The sequence below is a fragment of the Podarcis cretensis genome, assembly GCF_951804945.1.
Source record: "Podarcis cretensis genome assembly, chromosome: 2".
Taxonomy (NCBI): Eukaryota; Metazoa; Chordata; class Lepidosauria; order Squamata; family Lacertidae; genus Podarcis; species Podarcis cretensis.
Window position 1 is genome coordinate 116,332,543 of NC_137171.1, and position 20,168 is coordinate 116,352,710.

Genomic DNA, 20,168 nt, shown 5'->3' on the forward strand with positions numbered 1-20,168 from the left:
TGTCAAGCTACAAAATGCTTTTAAACAACCCGCAACCAAAAAAAAACAACCTCCGTCCCCATTTCTCTTTTTAAAAGCCACAAAAAAAAAATATTCCTGCGGGGAAAACACAGTTACGATTCCCTGAGCACAGGACCAAAATTATGTATGTCACAACTCCCACTAAGTTACACAACCGCTCTCCTTGACTGCGTTTTCTCCTTGGCCGAAAACAGAGGGCGGATGCTACTTGTGCATCTGGAGACAAACTGTGCCACCCATGGACAGCAGAAGTTTCTCCTTGGTGGGTTTGAAGCCTTTGGGTGGAGAGTGTTGTTCTGGGAGGTGCTTGGCTTTGCTCTCCCTGCCTGCCCCACCTCCAGCCATGAATGTTCCTGGCTATATATGCACCAGGATGGGGGGCCCTGCACCCATTTAAAAATGCTAACTGCGGCACTCCTCGTTCTCCTCCTGCTGGTTCTAGCCCTGGTGACAAGGCGGCATGGGGGGTTCTGCTTTCCAAAGAACTCGGGGAGGCTGCCCGGGCCTCGGGCCTTGCCCTTCATTGGCAATCTCCTCCACCTGTTCCATCCTGACCTTCCCATCCACTTGAATGACTTGGCTCGGCAATATGGCTCCATCTTCCGCCTTCGCCTTGGCAGCAAAGGTAAACCAGAGCAAAAACTTGTTCACCAAGGCATTGGATAGCTTAGTCACAATTTTACATTGTCTTGCCATTTTATTGTCTTAGGACACGGCCACGTTTGTTTGTTCCCTGAGTCTGAGAGGTTTTCCTTTCGTCCCAGGGGAAAAACACCCCCCCACACCACTGTTTACTGCTGAATCAGAACAAACTTTGGTTGGGTTTTCTGCAAATTGGCATTTGTTCCAATTCAGTGGTAAACAGTGTGTTTGCTCAGGGAAAGTGGTGAGACAAACCTCTCAGACCTCTGCCTCTGTGAATGGTTCTTACTGTAGTTTGGGGTGTTTTTTCTTGGGGGGGGGTATTTTTATCTGCATTTTCATTTTTAGAAGAGGACTCCCCTCCCCGCTTCTATGGTTGCTAATTCTCTCTTTATAAAATTCACCAGCTAAAATGTTTATTTGTATACACAAATGAAGATTTTGTGCATAAAAGGACATTACAGTTGCTTAAAATAGCAGTTTTTAAAATATATGTGTGTACAATCGTTTGTTTGTTAGTATTTCAGTTATTGCCTTGCTTCTGCATTTTAACTTTTTAGAATATCACATTTGTTTGCCCACTTTTACGGTTGTCAATTCTCTCTTTATAAAATTTACTAGCCAAAGTGTTTATTTATATGCACAAATGAAGATCTTGTGCACAAAAGGATATTGCAATGATTCAAAATAGTAATTCTTTTTTTAAAAAAAAATGCAATAATTTTTCTGTTAGTATTTGGTTATTTTCTTGATTCTGCATTTTAACTTTTTAGAAGATCATGTTTCTTTTTCTACTTGTCACTGTTGCCTTTGATATATATATTAAATAGCCAATACATTTATACATGGTCATAAATGACAAAATTACACATAAAGGTTATTACAATAATACTAAAGTGTTAATTTTTTAAAAAGAAAAAGTAATAGTAATTAGAACAAACATAAAAACTTGATTGGCATTTGTTAAAATTCAGCAGTGAACAATGGGTTTTACAGGGGAAAATGGCAGGACAAAAAAAGGGGGGGACACCTCTTAGATGTCTGGAAATCACAGAACGAATGGAAGAAGCATAAGTGTCCTTTAGTGTAACAGGGTCTTTTGAAGTGCATTATTTTTTAATTTTTTTTTTATTAAAGTCTTGGCTTTTTCATTCTTGTTTTGCATGCCACCTTTTGAATAATGCAGAGAAGTGGCTTTTCAATTATTAAATTCTACAAAAATGAGGAACTATCCAATGTTAGACTTTATTAATTTCGAAAGCTCTGCTTGAAGTGTGACCAGTGTTGCATACCACGCATAATGTTTGCATCAGGGTCCTTTTTCTGAGCAGAAAAAGCTAATTATTCCTCCCTCATTTCCCTGATATACACAGCAAGCCCCCATAAACCACTGCTCATCTGTCTGGGTTTCCCCAGCCACTCTGGGTGGCTCCCAACAGAATAATAATAATAATAATAATAATAATAATAATGTGATAAAATATCAAACATTTCAAACTTCCCTTTAGTGGTTGGCAGTGCCTGTCCTGGGTTTCCGGATAAGGAATCTTCTCAGCTCTGTCTAAAAATGCCAGGGATTGAACTTGGAATCTTCTGCACACAAAAGAGATACTCTAGATCCCTCCTCTGGTTCACAGCTTCCTAATTACCCTGAACAGTAATTAATTAAACGAAGCTGCTTAGCCTTGTTGTTCTTGTTTAGTCGTTTAGTCGTGTCCGACTATTCGTGACCCCATGGACCAGAGCACGCCAGGCATTCCTGTCTTCCACTGCCTCCCGCAGTTTGGTCACACTCATGCTGGTAGCTTCGAGAACACTGTCCGACCATCTTGTACTCTGTCGTCCCCTTCTCCTTGTGCCCTCAGTCTTTCCCAACATCAGGGTCTTTTCCAGGGAGTCTTCTCTTCTCATGAGGTGGCCAAAGTCTTGGAGCCTCAGCTTCAGGATCTGTCCTTCCAGTGAGCACTCAGGGCTGATTTCCTTTAGAATCCATGGGTTAGATCTTCTTGCAGTCCATGGGACTCTCAAGAGTCTCCTACAGTACCATAATTCAAAAGCATCAATTCTCCGTCGATCAGCCTTCTTTATGGTCCGGCTCTCACTTCCATACATCACTACTGGGAAAACCATGGCTTTAACTATACGGACCTTTGTTGGTAATGTGATGTCTCTGCTTTTTAAGATGCTGTCTAGGTTTGCCATTGCCTTTCTCCCAAGGAGCAGGCGTCTTTTAATTTCATGACTGCTGTCACCATCTGCAGTGATCATGGAGCCCAAGAATTAGCCTAGAATTGGCTATATACAAATATACAGTAATTATTTAAAATTCAGTGTCACATAAAAAAGTCAAAAAATACATCCTTTTAAAAAAAATGTAAAGAAAACTGAACCATCTAAGGGTATATAATCAATACCCATGTCTGAGATTCCTAGTTCTCCTTTAAGTCTCCAGACCACAAAATAACAAAGACCCTTGTGGCACCATAAAGGACTGATTTATTATAGCATAAACTTTCCTGGATGACTGTCTGCTTCGGCTGGTGAATCTGATGACAGACAGCTGCATCTTACGAAGTCAACAAAAGGTTATGGTGTCATGGATGTGTAAAGTCCTTTAATGTGTCACAAAACCCTCTTCCTTGTTTTTTTAACCACATGCCCTTCAGAATCCAGCTGCCCCTCTGCAGTTATTTAAGGTGCCTGGGTACGCTTCTCCATTCCACAGCACGGCTGTTGATTTCAGTGATCCCAAATTGCTCCAATAATTCCCTATTTAGATCTCAGCCTTCCCATGTGCTGGCAAATAAAATCACGGCCACTGTTTAAGCAGGTATAATTCCTGCGCTTGCATGTTTGTTTGGAAATGGGTGCTGTTTTTTAAAACTAAAATAAAATATTAGCCTCATTAGCATAGCGTGAGAGATGCGTCTTCTGACTGGCTAAATGATCTTGATGGCAAATTAAGTAATAATTCCTTGTTTTGTTTCGCTTTGAACTTTGGTGGAACTGTCCATTCTGCCTTAACAGCGGCTTCCTGCGGTTTCAGGCGAGGTGGGATCCTTTTATCAGAAGAGAAGGCAGGGATTTGATTTTTTGATCTACCACTTGCCTAGCCTAGTTTTTCAGTGGCTCTGCCGGTTGGGAATGCGGATCAGGCGCTAGATCCGGGACGGGAAAACTGCTTCCCTCCAAACATTACAGGACTCCCACTCCCATCACCCCCTGTCCATTGGCTGTTCAAGTGGGGACTGATGGGAAATGGAGTCCAACAAGAACCTGTCTGCGCTAGAGAAAGCGGGAGGGGTCTCCCCGGAGTTAAATCCGATGACGCAATAAAAACATAAGGGCATCCCATGCCCTAAACTGGCCAATGCACCAACATTCATTGGATTCTAGTCGCGATTAAGTTTTGATCATCATCAGCCCAGTGGAATAGGGAGTCAAGTTTACACAGGAGGGGAAAATACAAGCAGACTTCTGATAGATACTGAAATGAATCGCTTGGTTTCTTCATATGTTCATATGTAAAGTTTAAAAGTATTACTAAATGATCTGAAATGGAATTAGGAATGATCTAAAATGTCTGGGGTCCCTTTAAAATGTATATAAAAAATGGAAATCTCTGATAGAGACTGTGTATTGATGTATATTCATGGGCAAGTGGGGTCTTGAACCCTGGTCTCCCGGGTCCTTGTCTGCAACTGCCACACCAAGACCAAAGCAGAAACCTTCCCCACACTCCCCTTTTCCCTTCTATGAAGAAACCCTTTCTGGGACCCCACACTTAAATTCTTCCCTGGACTCTTTGCTGGCCCTAGTAGGACCAACTTGGCCAGTTAGCCCTGGTGATCATTTGATGTCTACTAACTGGGTCCCCCCAAAAAATGACCTCTTAATTTTTGAATTTTATTGATATTGAGCCTGCATTTTATGTTGTATTTTATGCTGTTTTATTCTGTTTTTAAGTCACATTTTAATCAATGTTTTACATTTGCTGTTAGCCACCCTGAGCCCGGTTTTTAAACTGGGAAGGGTGGGGTATAAAATAATTTTTAAAAAAAATATTATTATATAAGCAGCTTTTGAATTTCTTTTTCTTTTTCTTTTTCTTAGACATGGTGGTTCTGAATAGCACAGATCTGATTCGCGAGGCGCTGCTGCGGAAATGGTCTGATTTTGCAGGACGGCCTCATGGATTTGTTGGTAATTGTAACCTGGTTGAATGGGAAGATATACACATAGCCCTGGTTGAAACGTAACAACCAGCCATGACTGCTTAAGCAAACACGGATCAATCCTTGGTTCATTAGCCTAGTTTGCTCACTAATCAGTCAGAAAAGAACTTTGTCTCCTCAGTTGGAGATAATGAGAAACTACAGTTTATTCAAAATTGCAAGCTTGTCTTGTATCGATAAGGGCAGAGGGAGAGATTTGGGCTCATGCTTGCAACAGCAAGCCATAGTTTATTGTTACATCTGAACCTGACCATAGAGTCAAGGAAGGCCTGGACTAGAGCAACACAAAGCCCTCACTTCCTGTTCCCATGTGAAAGCAGAATCGTGACAAACATTGGCAAGGAAATCCCTCTACCGTACCCCCTCATGCACCTTCCTGGAGCCAGTTTTAGGTGCCTAGTAGTGGTGGCAAATCAAAATGGCTGCCTTCACTTGGAAACAGGAAGTGCCAATCAAACTGCATTTTGACTGGGAAGCTTTGTGTAAACTGTGGGCTTCAGGTTGACCCTAATGGCCTTGTTCTACATAGTGGTTACATTATGTTGATTCTCCCACAATCAAACACTTTTCATAGCAAATACCACTGAGGTAATTTTCTTTCATGCCTACCATGGCAGTGACTCCATTTCTGAATATGTGTTCTTCCTTCTCCCTGAATTGTTTTTTCCCAACAGGCAGAGCAATTCCTCCCCTTTCTCTGGCACTATTTTGCCACCCTCCTTGCGTATTTTTGCCTGGGTGAATGAAAACATTTTAATATTAAAGGTAATTGTAAAATAGGGAGCTGGGAGAGAGGAGCAGCAGCAGGAGAAGCAGCTCAGGGCCCGATTCCAAATAGGGGTGAAAACAGGATCCATATTCCATTCTGTCTTGTTCTTTGCCGCATGTAGACCTGTTTCCCTTCTGCTGCAGCTTGTCTTCTGCCAAAACCAAAATATGTCATGTATGTTAGTTTCTGTTTCTCACTGAGCAGCTGCTTGGAGTCACAGGACTCTGTTTACATTCCAGAGACCTTCCAGTCTCATGGGAAGGGAGACGGGGTGTGACGTTAGTGGTTTCCTGTTTCCTTTGTTCCTTTGTTCCTTTGTTCAGTTGCTCTCTGCTTTCGTAGACAGAGGATGTATTTCTTTGCTATCTGCATAGTAAGAAATAAAGCATAGCATGTAGCCCAAACCTCTCGTCTCTTCCCTGTGCTGGGAACTCTGCTGAATAGAATGTGCCTTGGAGCCTCATCAAAGGCTTGAGGTCGTTATACGTCGGGAGGCAATTCGAAGGCTTGGCCGAAGGAAGATGAGACTTTATCAGCTTGGCCGAGCGGAGATTCCAACAATGTATACAGTTCATCGTTGACATTACATTGTTCCACCCCAATCATTTCAGTGCACAGGCAATGGAAATCGGGAGGGGAAACAAATAAATTCTGTATCATTTGCAGACTGTAAGCAACAACAGCAAATCCTGGCTTAATTGATTTCCCTTCTGGCAATGGGGCCAATGAACGAACTCCGGTTTCTGTTCCGGTTTCCATCGCAATTTGCTGGTGTGTGATTGCATTCTGCCCCACCCCCCGGGAAAGAGCAGCAGTCCGGAAGCATTCCTTCTCTCCCTCCTACTTCTCGCCCTGCAGCAGACCTTGTTTCGTTGGGAGGCAAGGACCTCTCCTTGGGCAACTATACGCCGACCTGGCGTCTGCAGAGAAAAATGGCCCACATAGCTTTCCAGCGCTGCCTGCGAGGAAACATGGAGCAGATTGTTCAGAGCCAGGCTCGTCAGCTCTGCAAGGTGAGATGCTGCAAACGGCACCGACTGATCAGGATGGGCGGCTTGTGCATCTTGTGAAGCCGTCTCTCCGGGGCCAGGACTTCCGCTTGTGCAACAGAACTTCCGCTCCCCTTTTAAAAAAACAAAAAAATGTGGAACCTCTAGCCTGGGCAATAAAACCCAGAACCATGTCGTTTTACTTTGTGTCAGGGGCATAGCTGTCAACCATCCCTTATTCGGCGGGAAACTCCCTTATCCCAGCGCCGTTTCCCACTGCTGTCCCTTATTGATGATGTCCCTTAAATTTCCCGGGTTTCAAAGGAAGCAGCTCCTCCCCCCCCTCCCTGCCGGCCAGTGAGGAGGGAGGCTCCAACTGTGTTGCTTGGCTGCGTTGCAGACTCGCCTTTGCTCAGCGCTTGCCAGCGGAGAAGTGACGGTGGTTTTCCTTGCTGCATCCCCTTTGCCGCGTTGCTGCGCTGTGGGAACCACCGCTTAAGGCTTCGTTTGGCTGCTGGCTGGGCTTTCTGCCTTTGGCTCGGAGGGGCTCATAAGTTAAACATACCTGTGCTCGGAATCGGATGGATGCGTCATTGATGGCCCACTCACCCTTGCTGAGGAAAAAGTCTGTCTGGAGCGGGGGCACATGGTGGGGGGAAAGGAAAGGAACTGGTTGAGTACAATGGCGGGCGGCGATCTTTTGGGGGGGGGGAGCGTTTGGATTTGTTTTGGAGGCTCCTTCGATTGACTGTTATGGGGGAAAGGAAAGGAGCTGGTTGACTAAAATCCCTTATTTTGGCTGCTGATCCCTTATTTTCAAATCTGTAAGTTGACAGCTATGGTCAAGGGTAGGGAACCTTTTTCAGACTGAGGGTAGCACTGCGGGTCACATGCCGTTGGTGGGCGGAGCCAGCGGCAAATGTGGGCGGAGCAACAGAGACGAACTTTGTACGGTGGGCTGAGCTTCAGCCATCCAAAAGTCAGGGGTTTCTGGGTGCACCTCCAGGCAAGCGAAAAGTATCGTCACTCTCTAAGGAGAGGGGAGAGTCCTGAGCAGGGGTCAGCAAACCTTTTCAGCAGGGGGCCGGTCCTCTGTTTCTCCGACCTTGTGGGGGACTGGACTATAAGCCACCCCCACGACTCTCCCCTCCATTCTCCACAGCACCGGACGAGCCCCGGTGGCTGCTTACCTGTGTCTTGCGAGCGGCCGGGGCTGGTGGCGGCGGAGGGACAATGAGCGGCGCATGAAAGGTCTCCGGAGAGGGGCTGCTTAAAATGGCGGCCACTGAAGCGCTGCTGCTGCTGGCACCAACAAAGCCCAATCCCCTTCCTTCTCTAGGCAGGGCGGGGAGAAGCCAGGAGGAGGGAAGGAGGAGGTGCCTGCAGCAACTTCTGGTCAGTTTTACCATTTCTGCATATTCCATTCTTCCTTTACTGGGACTTCTGCTTCTTTCCATTTTGGGGCAAGTAGCATTCTTGCTGCTGTATTAGCATACATAAATAAGTTTCTATACAGTTTAGGTAGTTCTGTCCCTATACAGTTTAGGTAGTTCTGTCCCTTTTCTCCCCAGAGAAAAGTTTCTTTTTAAAAAATAAAATAAAATAAAAGTTACTTTGAACATCCTTTTCAATTCATTATATATCATTTCCCAGAAAGCTTTAACCTTATTACAAGACCACCACATATGATAAAAAGAACCTTCTTTCTCTTTACATTTACAACACTTGTTTGATTTAGATATATCCATCTTTGCCAGTTCACTTTGTGTTAGATACCAACGATATGTCATTTTTGTATAATTTTCTCATAAACCATAACATGCTGTAAATTTTATAACCAAATTCCAAAATTGTTCTCATGTTTCCATGTCTATATTATGACCAATATCTATCGCCCAGACGATGCTACATGTTCTAAGGGAAGCATTTCCCTCTTCTGGTTTTCTCAGGCTTTCCATGGTTATGGGGGCAAACCTGTGGACTTGGCTCAGGACTTCTCCCTGCAAGCCTGTGGGATCATCTGCAGAGTCTTGTTCGGCCCTTTGGTGAGTAGGAACGGAGAAATTTGTCCACTTCAGTCCCCCTCAGTTTCTCCTTTTCCCGTTCTCAAGTTCAGATCTCTGTAAGTGCACATCAGTTTGCAATTTCTCTCTTAAAATGTCCTCATGAAAATTCAATGACATTTGAGTGGGTGCCTAATTTACCCATTTTTGCAATGCATTTCGCCCTAATATAAAACATTTTTGTCTGTCATTTTCACCGATTCATGTATTTTATGCACATCTTATGCTAGCATGTGCATTCTTGCACATTACTTGCCCTAAGAACTGCAATGCAAAATCCAGAGAAGTCCCCAGGAGAATTCATAAGTATTTTAGTGGGTGATTCCCTAATACACTCACGTCCCCTTAATTTCCCCTTAATATACACATACAAATTTAAGAGACTGGACCTTCTTAGTCCAGGTATCCTGTTCTCACTGTGTGCTATTTTCATGGATGTACATGGATGGGTGGGGTGTAAATAATAAATTGTTGTTGTTGTTGTTGTTATCATTGCTTTCCCACTAAACTGCATTTTTGTACACCTCATTTATCTGAAGAAACGCGCCACAAAGTTTTGCAAGGGCAGCTGCATTTCAGTTCATGTTTAGGTAACAAAGCAAATTAGGTCACTGCAGCAAAATGTGTACAGTTCCAAATTTGTCCCTATCCCTATTGCTGAGTCATAAGGTGTACAGTCAAATCTCAGATCCTGAACGCCTCCGTTTTGGAACGTTTCGGTTCCTGAACGTCGAAAACTCGGAAGTAAATGCTCCGATTTTCGAATGCTTTTGGGAAGCCATGCCTCGGTTGTTGAACATCTTCCCGGAAGCTGAACGTTCTTCCGGAACGGATTATGTTCAACAACTGAGGTTTGACTATAATGGCAGGAAATACCACGGTTGTCATTAGACTCCCCTTCTTGTTAAATCACCTTTTCTCATGGCTATCTGCTCCGACTAGGGATGGAAGGAGTTGTCAGTTCTAGTCCTCTCAATTTCTCACCCCCCCCAATTTTAAATTCAGTTTTCTACATTTTGCAGCAATTTTCATTTTATTTTTTTAAAAACCCCACAAAATTCAGGCAGCATTTTAGTGCAAATGTCACTTTCTTCTTCTTCGGCGATCCCTTGTAGCCGAGTAAGATTGTCTTCCATAAACACGGTTTTAACAATGAGTCCGTAAGTGACTGTGGAGGCCAATTTTGGACCCACACGTCCTTCCACAGTGGGGACATTGGTTTCCGGGCGGGAGTTGATCACAGTGAGGGTTTGCCAAGTGTTCCTTCCTCTTAGCACATTTATCCCTTGCGTCCTGAGTTCAAGTGTCTTCCGAGCCCAGGACACCTTTGGTAAAGGCTGTTCTCCAACTAGAGCGCTCGCAGGTCAGTGTTCCCCAGTTGTCAGTGTTTGTACTATAAAGGGATCTAAACCACAGAGCCTAGGGCTTGCCGATCAGAAGGTCGGCAGTTTGAATCCCTGCGACAGGGTGAGTTCCCGTTGCTCAGTCCCTGCTCCTGCCCACCTAGCAGTTCGCTAGGCCACAGTAACTCCCCCCTCTCTCCTTTCTTGGAGGTTTCTTTTTTATAATTATTATTATTATTAAACATTTCAACATAACAATTGATCAAAAACATATCAACCTCATTTCCACCCCATAAATTTCCCACCCCCATCCCTGAAAAGAACCCACCCTCCCACCCCCTCCCCTCAGCTCCTCTCTCTGGTTTTTGATCACATGTTACTCTCTACATATTCTAAAATTGTAATGACCCTTAATTTATCTGTCTATATGTTACCAATAGGGACGCGGGTGGTGCTGTGGGTTAAACCACAGAGCCTAGGACTTGCCGATCAGAAGGTCGGCGGTTCAAATCCCTGTGACGGGGTGAGTTCCCATTGCTCGGTCCCTGCTCCTGCCAACCTAGCAGTTCGAAAGCACAAAGTGCAAGTAAATAAATAGGTACCACTCCGGCACAAAGGTAAATGGCGTTTCTGTGTGCTGCTCTGGTTCGCCAGAAGCGGTTTAGTCATGCTGGCCACATGACCCGGAAGCTGTACGCCGGCTCCCTCGGCCAACAAAGCTAGATGAGCGCCACAACCCCAGAGTCGTCCGTGACTGGACCTAATGGTCAGGGGTCCCTTTACCTTTTATACTACATTTTTTTAGATTTGCCTTTAAACCTATTTATCTTTTCATACACAGTTTTTACTAATGTATGTACACAGTTTTACACAAGCAGTTTCCTCTAATTTGATGCTAGCAACTTTTGCACACTCCCCCCCCCCCCATATTTGTATTTCTGCCAATCTTGTGTTGTCGGAGAACAGCCTCACAAAATTCGGGCAGGTGTGTACTTTGAAAGAAGGCTGTGTTTTGGGTCACATATTGCTTCAGAAAGTGTGAGTTTGACAGATTTGCCGGAAATGAATTGACTCTCCCAGCATCCCTCCTGCCATTTGTCTTCGTCTACAGCCTGACTCCGCACTTTCCTCCACTTCAGGACAATATCACCATTGAGAAACTGCATGACTGCATCTACAAGATAATGGAAATGTGGGGTGCTATCTCTGTCCAGGTGGTGGATGTCTTGCCCTTCCTCAAGGTACAGGGGCAGCAATGAGCTGGCTAACTAGGGGGGAAACACCACCGCCACCTAAACTTGCCTTGCTTGGCCAAGATCAATTTCACTTTCTTAAAGAGCATCTCCACCCCATCATTCTGCCTGGATACTAAGGTCCAGCTCTGAGGGCTTTCTGGTGGTTCCTTCACTGCAAGAAGTGAGGTTACAGGGAACCAGGCAGAGGGCCTTCTTGGTAGTGGCGCCCGCCCTGTGGAACGTTGTTATGTACTGAGTTGAATAGGATTCAGAATGCAGCAGTCTGATTGGTCCTAGAACAATAGGGTCCAGAATGCAGCAGTCTGACTAGTCCACAGGAGCCACCCAATCCAGCTCCAGTTGGAAGTGAATCCGCAACCTGATTGGCCTACAGGTGAATCCCGGAATTAGCCAATCACGTGGGGCCCGTTGTGCAAATAATGTATATAAAGCAGACATTCTGGGGGAACTTCCATTCCTCCTCACCACTATGAGCTGAATAAAGAGCATGAAATCCATTCTCAACTCCGAGTATATTTCAAACGCCCTCCCATCAGGTGTCAAGGAAATAGACAACTATCCGACTTTTAGAAGACATCTGAAGGCAGCCCTGTTTAGGGGAGTGTTTGATGTTTTATCGTGTTTTTAATATTCTGTTGGGAGCTGTCCAGAGTGGCTGGGAAAACCAAGCCAGATGGGCAGGGTATAAACAAACATTATTATTATTATTATTATTATTATTATTATTATTATTATTAAAGCAAGTTTATTGACTGGTTCTAGTCAAAGCGCTTTGCTGCACAGCTCAAGCAAGCAGGCTGCTTTGGACTTTGCTATGCTGAGATAGCCTGGGTCTCTGCAAAAGTGGGAGAAATAATCGGGTGGGTCTCTGGGTGTTTTGTGCTGAAAATCAGCTACCTTCTGCTTCCCTGGCACCCTAGGTCTTCCCCAATGCCAATTTGCGCCACCTGCTCTCCTGCATCAAAAGCCGGGATGCCTTGGTCCAGAACGTGATGAAGAAACACCAGGTGAGGATATGGATGGTGAGCAGGTTGGGATCTTCTTGTGGGGATCTGCAGCAGGAGACCGGGAAACTCATTGGCCCTTGATGCAGCAATGTGGAGAAGCAGCACTTCAAGGTACTATGGAAGATGGCATCATGCATTTGTTGGGTAGAAATCCAACTGGTGCAGTGGTCCTCAAGCAAGGCCTTTTTTAAAAAATAAAATAAAATTCAAAGATCTTTACTGAAACTTAACATATATACATAATAACCAAAATTCCCAATGATTCCCTCACATGAAATATAATATCTACATTACAACAGTTGCATAATTATACACTTAATTATAAAACCCATCACCCACCCCTCCACAGCAATTCGACTTCTGTATATTTCTTTCTACATTTTTCTCCTTGCATTCTATAATAAATTATTTCTGTTAAATTCTGATTTTTTTCCTTTGTTTGTTTTGTTATTGCTTACATTTTTTATCCTAAGCCTATTAACATGTCATTTATGGAACAATATTTTGACATATAATCTTCGAAATACTTCCACTCCATTCTTAACTTTTGATTTGATTGATATCTTATAATTGAAGTTAATTTTGCCAATTCTATCAACTCATTTAATTTACAAATCCACTCTACCTTTGTTGGTATGTCCTGAGATTTCCATTTAGTAGCAATCACTACCCTGGCAGCTGTTGTTGCATATAAAAAGATTGTTTTTTTCATATGTGTTATGTCTTTGCCCACCAACCCTAACAGACAAGCTTCAGGATTTTTTTTATCAAGTTTTTTTTTTTTTTAGCATTTTCTTAAGTTCCTCATGTATTATTCCCTAAAACTTCTTTATTTCTCAAGGAAGCCCTCTTGATCCAGTGGATGCTTCTGCTAATGGAAGGGGAGTGGCAAGTTAGGGGTTTGTTTTTGCCAGTTTCCCTCTCCCACCTGCAGCCCCCCTGAAAATTAACTCCAGAGAGCCGAGGGACCCTCCAAAACAGGGTGGACAATGGTGCAGAGGGCTATTTGTTCATTTATTTGTTTATTACTTTTATATACTACCTTTATCTTCCAAGGAGTTCAAGGTGGGGCACATGGTTCCCCAGTTCCCACCACAACACTGTGAGGTAGGCTAGGCTAGGAGATCGAGACAGGCCCAAGGTCACCCAATGAGCTTCATGTCTGAGTGGGGAAGGGTGAATTGTCAAGATCCGTCCATTAGTAAAGGACTGGGGGGTGGGGACTTGTGGCCTTCCAGAGCTACATTTGATTCCCATCACATCAACTGTTACCTGGTCTGACTGGGACCAACTGGAGTTGAAGTCCAACGTTACATGAAAAAGGCCACAAGTTGTCCATTCCTGTGTCAGTGAATGCCTCTGTTGAATGAGAAGGTTTGAAATTCCTCCAGAATGTTCATAGCGAGGGAAACAAATACAAGTAGGCCATTCCACAGATGGGGAGCCACCACCGAGAAGGCCCTGTCACATGAACAGACAAAACGGTAGGGCGATTTCAGTGATGGGGCATGGGGTGGGCTTTTCATGACAGCTGGAGGTGAAGATTAGATTCAGTCAGGGCTCTTAGATTCCCTTGGGGAGGAGTGGGTGACGTCTTGGTTAAGCATAAACTGAAGAGGTCATAGCATTGGGGTCTCTTTTGATTTTTGGAGAGCTGAAGAACATTAGAAGAGGCCTGGTGGAACAGGCCAGTGGCCCACCTAGTCCAGGACCCTGGTTCTCATGGTGGCCTGAGGAAAACTGGCAAGCAGGACTGAAGCATAAGAACACTCTCCCCTTGTGGTTTCCAGCAACTGATACTTGGAAGCATTGCTGCCTTGAAGTTCTTCCTTGCTTGGGCACTAAGCCACTTCTGCTCTCTCTCTCTCTCTCTCTCTCTCTCTCTCTCTCTCAGGAGCCCCACAGCACCTCAGGACAGGACATGGTGGACCACATGCTGCATTTCCAGCATGACCATGAGGCCAGTGAGTGCAAGGGGACGGGCCTTGTGCCAGAACACGTCCACATGGCCATTGTTGACATGCTCATCGGAGGCACTGAGACCACAGCAACCTTACTCAACTGGGCTGTGGCCTTTTTGGTGCATCGCCCACAGGTAGGATGCAGCGGTGTGTGTGTGTGTGTGTGTGTGTGTGTGTGTGTCATGCCAGGCTTGGTGCTTCGCTAGGCCACAGTAGCTCCCCCCTCTCTCCTTTCTTGGAGGTTTCTTTTTTTTATAATTTTATATTATTATTAAACATTTCAACACAACAATTTATCAAAAACATATCAACCTCATCCCCCCCCCATAAATTTCCCACCCCCGTCCCTGAAAAGAACCCACCGTCCCACCCCCTCCCAGACTCCCCTCAGCTCCTCTCTCTGGTTTTTGATCACATGTTACTCTCTGCATATTCTAAAATTGTAATGACCCTTAATTTATCTGTCTATATGTTACCAATAGGGACGTGGGTGGTGCTGTGGGTTAAACCACAGAGACTAGGGCTTGCCGATCAGAAGGTCAGCGGTTCAAATCCCCGTGACGGGGTGAGTTCCCGTTGCTCGGTCCCTGCTCCTGCCAACCTAGCAGTTTGAAAGCACATCAAAGTGCAAGTAGATAAATAGGTACCACTCCGGCAGGAAGGTAAACAGCGTTTCCGTGCGCTGCTCTGGTTCACCAGAAGCGGCTTAGTCATGCTGGCCACATGTCTGTGGACAAATGCTGGCTCCCTCGGTCAATAAAGCAAGATGAGCTCCGCAACCCCAGAGTCGGTCGCAACTGGACCTAATGGTCGGGGTCCCTTTACCTTTACCTTTTATGTTACCAATAATAAATTTGTGTCTGTTTATTCAAAACTTGCCAAGGAGATCACTTCATTTTGTTGTTTCTTTAAGTACCGTACTTTGTAAAAGGTTCCCATTCTTCTTTAAAATCACAGTCGTCCTTGTCATGTAATTTATGCGTCAGTTTCGCCAGTTCCACATAGTCCATCAATTTCCCTTGCCACTGCTCTTTTGTCAGGATTTCTCCATTCTTTCTTGGGGGTTTCTGAGCAGAGGTTGGATGGCCATCTATCATGGGAGTTAGACTAGATGACGCTTGGGGTCTCTTCCAACTCTACAATGCTGTTATTCAGCCTGTGTTTGTGCAGGGTGGGGTAGGGAGGCTTTCTGTGCCTAAGGGTTGCGTCCCCTTGTGTCAGCGTGGGTCTATAGCAAACTACAGCGATCCTAAATCTGCCAGAATGTTTTCTCCGCACCCCAATTTGTTCTTATCTCTGCCACTCCAGATCCAGGAGCGAATCCATGAAGAGCTCATGGCCGTGGTGGGAACAAGCCGTGACCCCACCTATAGTGACCGGGAGCACCTGCCCTTCTTGAACGCCACCATCTTGGAGACCTTGCGCTTGCGCCCCTCGGCAGCCCTTGCTTTGCCCCACATGACCATCCGGGATACAAGGTACCCAGTGTCTGCAAGGCCTATCCTAACATTCTCCATGTGTAGAAGGGAACCACGGGGGCTGCGCTGCTGGACCACCTCCGACAGTGCGCTCCCCGGATAGCCACACGTTGGTGTTGATACCTGTAGGTTCTCATGTGCGAACATCCACGCGGCTGATAGATATCCATGCCAGTGCAGTGGACCTCTGAGCTGGTGCCATACAGAGGGTGTCAAGAAGGGGTTAAAAGCACAGCTCTTGCTCCCACTTTTATGCTGCTGCTGCTGCTATTGATTTGATTAGTGAATTGCTTCCTATGAGCATAAGATGTGGATGTTTAAAAATGTGTTCCCAAACAGATGTAGATACGTGGAGAACTGAGTTGGAGATATGGGAAGCCAAATGTTATGGCTTGGTCTCTCCCACAAACGCAAGACAACTCTGCCTGTTAATTATTTCAGATTTATTGCTAAAACAACAAACTAGGACAGAACTCCTCTACTCATCGTCCTCCCCAGAAGATGGAGTTGCCCGGACTGAGCTCCTCCCCCTTCCCCAGCTTCGAAAACCAAGGTGAGGCTTCTGATTGGCTGCAGGAGCTTCCTGCACTCAATCAGAAGCTGTGTCAGATGCTCGGCTTCCCAAAAATGTTTGCAAACCGGAACACTCACTTCCGGGTTTGCAGCATTTGGGAGCCGATTTGTTCGGGAGCCAAGCCGTTCAACTACCAAGGTACCACTGTATATGTATATATATAAAACACCTGCAGTGCAGCATCAGCGCTCCATCTAATCCGACTTCCTACAATGGCCAAAAGGACACCCTTGAGGAGCTCAGAAGCAAGGTATAAAGGAAAAGATCTTTCCCTGCTGTTCCTTAGCAGCAATAAATTGGATTGGGAAGCATAGGGAACTCATAGATCCCATGCACCCCAACAGGAAATGATGCTTGGTCAGTGCCACACGGGATGTTGGGGAGAGCCAGCAGTGTAGTTTCCCCATGGCTCCCTTCTCAGGCCTGTTAAGGCCGATGCTTACAAGGCTTTTCCTGTTTCTAGTGAGGCCTTGCTACCATTGACACCAATGCGGGAGGGAGGTTTTGAACCCAGACCTGATGTAAGAGAGAAGAGAAAGGAGAGGTGGGGTGGATTTCAGAGGCTCAGAGGAGTTTGCGCTATGCACTGTACCAGAAATACCGTATTTTTCGCTCTATAAGACGCACCAGACCACAAGACGCACCTAGTTTTTGGAGGAGGAAAACAAGAAAAAAATATTCTCAATCTCAGAAGCCAGAACAGCAAGAGGGATCGCTGCGCAGTGAAAGCAGCAATCCCTCTTGCTGTTCTGGCTTCTGGGATAGCTGCACAGCCTGCATTCGCTCCATAAGACGCACACACATTTCCCCTTACTTTTTAGGAGGGAAAAAGTGAGTCTTATAGAGCAAAAAATACGGTATTGAATTCTTATGGGGGTCACATTCCCGTGTTTGTCACAGCCTGAGGCAAAACGGGGTTGAAGCTATTAATATATCTTTTTTTACCTATTTGTAGTACTTTCTAGGCACATTGTCACAGCCCCCTCCATCCTCCATCAGTGTTTGAGGACATATGCCAGGCATGCAAAAACATCTTTCAGAGCAGGGCAGGTGAACGGTTGAGGTGGGTGGCTGAAAGGGAACTGCAGCCCCAGGGAGACTTCTGGGGACCAGACAAGAGATACATTTGTCCCCCAGGCCTCAGGTTCACCACCCAACCATTCCCTGCTCTGTGTGCTCCCCGGCTGTGTGCTCAGGATGGGAGTCTTTGTGTTTGCAATAGATACCAAGGCTGTCTCTGAGAAGATGGTCAGGGCAGAGAGGAGAAGAAGCTGAGACCCTGCTGCCTGTGAGATGGCAGATGTTAACTCATTTTTTTGTATTCTCTCCACTCCAAGCTTGTCTGGTTTTTCCATTCCCAAGGGGACAACAGTCATCACTAATCTCTATGGGGCCCATCATGATGAGAGCAAGTGGCACCGCCCCCTGGAGTTCAGACCAGGTATTGCACACTCTGTGTGTGTGTGTGTGTGTGTGTGTGTGTGAGAGAGAGAGAGAGAGAGAGAGAGAGAGAGAGAGAGAGAGAGAGATAGAGAGATATCTGTGTGTCACAATGAGAAAGCAAGGGCTCACCTGCACTTTCCTCGGACACATATTTTGATTGAACTGCATACCGATTAATTGCTAGGAGTGAACATCGGTATAAGGCAGCTTCCTATGTTCCCAATAATTTTAATTAAAGGTAAAGGTAAAGGGACCCCTGACCATTAGGTCCAGCCGCGGCTGACTCTGGGGTTGCGGCGCTCGTCTCGCTTTATTGGCCGAGGGAGCCAGCGTTTGTCCACAGACAGCTTCCGGTTCATGTGGCCAGCATGACTAAGCCGCTTCTGGCGAACCAGAGCAGCGCACGGAAACGCCGTTTACCTTCCCGCCAGAGCGGTACCTATTTATCTACTTGCACTTTGACATGCTTTCGAACTGCTAGGTTGGCAGGAGCAGGGACCGAGCAACAGGAGCTCACCCCATCGCGGAGATTCGAACCGCCGACCTTCTGATCGGCAAGTCCTAGGCTCTGTGGTTTAACCCACAGCACCACCCGCGTGCCTTTAATTACTTTTGCTTTAAATAGAGATAATTCAGGAGAACGTGAACCGGAATGAGTTGAGGGGAATTGAGCATAAATGAATGGGTATTTGGGTAGGGTGCAGATCAATGGAAGAAGTTATCTGGGGTGATCTGGGCGAAAACATGTTGCCTTGACATTTAAATCAGCATATGTAAATTCCATGCAAATAGTGCCCTGGGTACCTGTGCCCTGAATCTTTTGCTTCGGTGGGTGGGCAACTCTCTTCCTGACACAAGCTTTCTCTTCTTGCCTAGAGAGGTTCCTGGAGGATGACCCCTCGGGGGAGGCCCAGAGGCAACTCATCCCATTCGGTTGTGGGGCACGGGTCTGCCTGGGGGAGACCCTGGGGCGCATGGAGGCTTTCCACGTCCTTGCACACACCCTGCGGGATTTCCAGATATTGCCCCCATCGCCTGGACACCTCCCTGACCTCAGGGGGTCCTATCGGTTTATTGTGCATTGCAAGCCCTTCAGGGTGAGGCTGGTTCCCTGGGCAGCGGCATCTGATCTTGCAAAATGAGGCCTCCGCTGGCAGTCGGGACGACACTCAGGGTCCCTTCCGACTCTGCAGTTCTACGATGCTGTTATCTTGGGACAGTCGCCGACTCTCAATTGAGTCGTTGTGAGGATAATATAGAAGGGGGGGACGGGAGAACTATTTTATGCCACTTTGAGCTCCTTGGGAGATATACTCTAGCTATTTGTAGATAGAGTAATAAACGTTAATCAATTTAACCTTAGTGTACATTAGAATTTTTGTGATTTTTATAAAAGATTTTCTTTTGCTACAAAACGAATGGGGAAAAGTACATATTTTGTCTTCACGAAGAGTCTTTTTCACAGTTTTTTAAGGGTCTTTTTCACGGTTCAGTTACATGTAGGGAGAGATACTTGAGTCATGGGCATCCTGCGATTGGGGGAAAAGAGAGGGGAGGGAGAGTGTTGTACTTTAGTTCTGTTTCAGTGTGTTAGTGTAGGGGTTTGTGTCAGCATCACGTGATAGATCCTGTGTATCACACAATAAATATTGCTGCAAACATTTCTGAGATCATGGTCTTTCTAAGGAGTGGCTTTCTAATGAGGTTTGTTAATTGTTCTACTTTAAATGTTGTGAAGATCCTATGGCTTTTAAAATGTGTTTTTTGGGAGTGGGGGTTATTGCCCCCTTTTAATTTTGATTATATATCTTGTGGTTTTATATTTTGATTTTATTCTGTGAACCGCCCTGAGAGCTCTGGGTATAGGGCGGTATGTACTGTAAATTCAATAAATAATTATAATTACACACACACACACACACACACACACACACACACACACACACTATCCTGAACTTTTAGATCACCCAGGTCATTGGGTCTTATGTTTTAAAACAGGGGTGAGAACACATTTAGCCCTCAATATATTGCTTGACCCCAACTCCCAACATCCCTGGTGACAGGGTCATGCTGACTAGGAGCCAGTGAGAGTTGTAGCCCAATGACATCTGGATGGCACCAGGTTGGCAAAAGCCTGGGAGGCCAGGGTTCGAATCCCGACTCAGCCATGAAGCTCACTAGGTGACTCTGGTCCAGTCCACTGCCTCTCAGCATAGCCTACCTCACAGGGTTGTTGCAAGGCTAAAACGGGAAGGTGGCAAACCACCTTGAGCTCCTTGGAGAAAAAGGGTGGAGTGTAAATTAAATAAGTAATGCTTCTCCTTATCATGGCCACGCACTCATTCACACCCACTTTCCCTCCAGCCCATAGAGGAAAGCAAGTACCG

At 45.6% G+C, this 20,168-nt stretch overlaps 1 protein-coding gene across 1 annotated transcript; it reads left to right on the plus strand.

The window, feature by feature from the left end:
• The first annotated feature begins 369 nt into the window (after positions 1–369).
• On the plus strand, positions 370–19,442 carry CYP21A2 (cytochrome P450 family 21 subfamily A member 2). Its single transcript, XM_079963490.1, has 10 exons — positions 370–646; positions 4,777–4,866; positions 6,526–6,680; positions 8,606–8,701; positions 11,202–11,303; positions 12,239–12,325; positions 14,220–14,420; positions 15,595–15,764; positions 17,676–17,779; positions 18,658–19,442. Exons 1-10 carry the CDS (start codon positions 385–387, stop codon positions 18,921–18,923), a joined length of 1,533 nt encoding a protein of 510 aa, XP_079819616.1. The 5' UTR covers positions 370–384; the 3' UTR covers positions 18,924–19,442.
• Positions 19,443–20,168: the final 726 nt, after the last annotated feature.

Bases quoted from the DNA above. Each gene is read 5' to 3' on its own strand.
- CYP21A2 (XM_079963490.1), top strand. From the start codon at position 385: ATGCACCAGGATGGGGGGCCCTGCACCCATTTAAAAATGCTAACTGCG. The intron at 647-4,776 runs GTAAACCAGAGC...TCTTTTTCTTAG, and splicing joins CCTTCGCCTTGGCAGCAAAG to ACATGGTGGTTCTGAATAGC. The intron at 6,681-8,605 runs GTGAGATGCTGC...TGGTTTTCTCAG, and splicing joins AGGCTCGTCAGCTCTGCAAG to GCTTTCCATGGTTATGGGGG.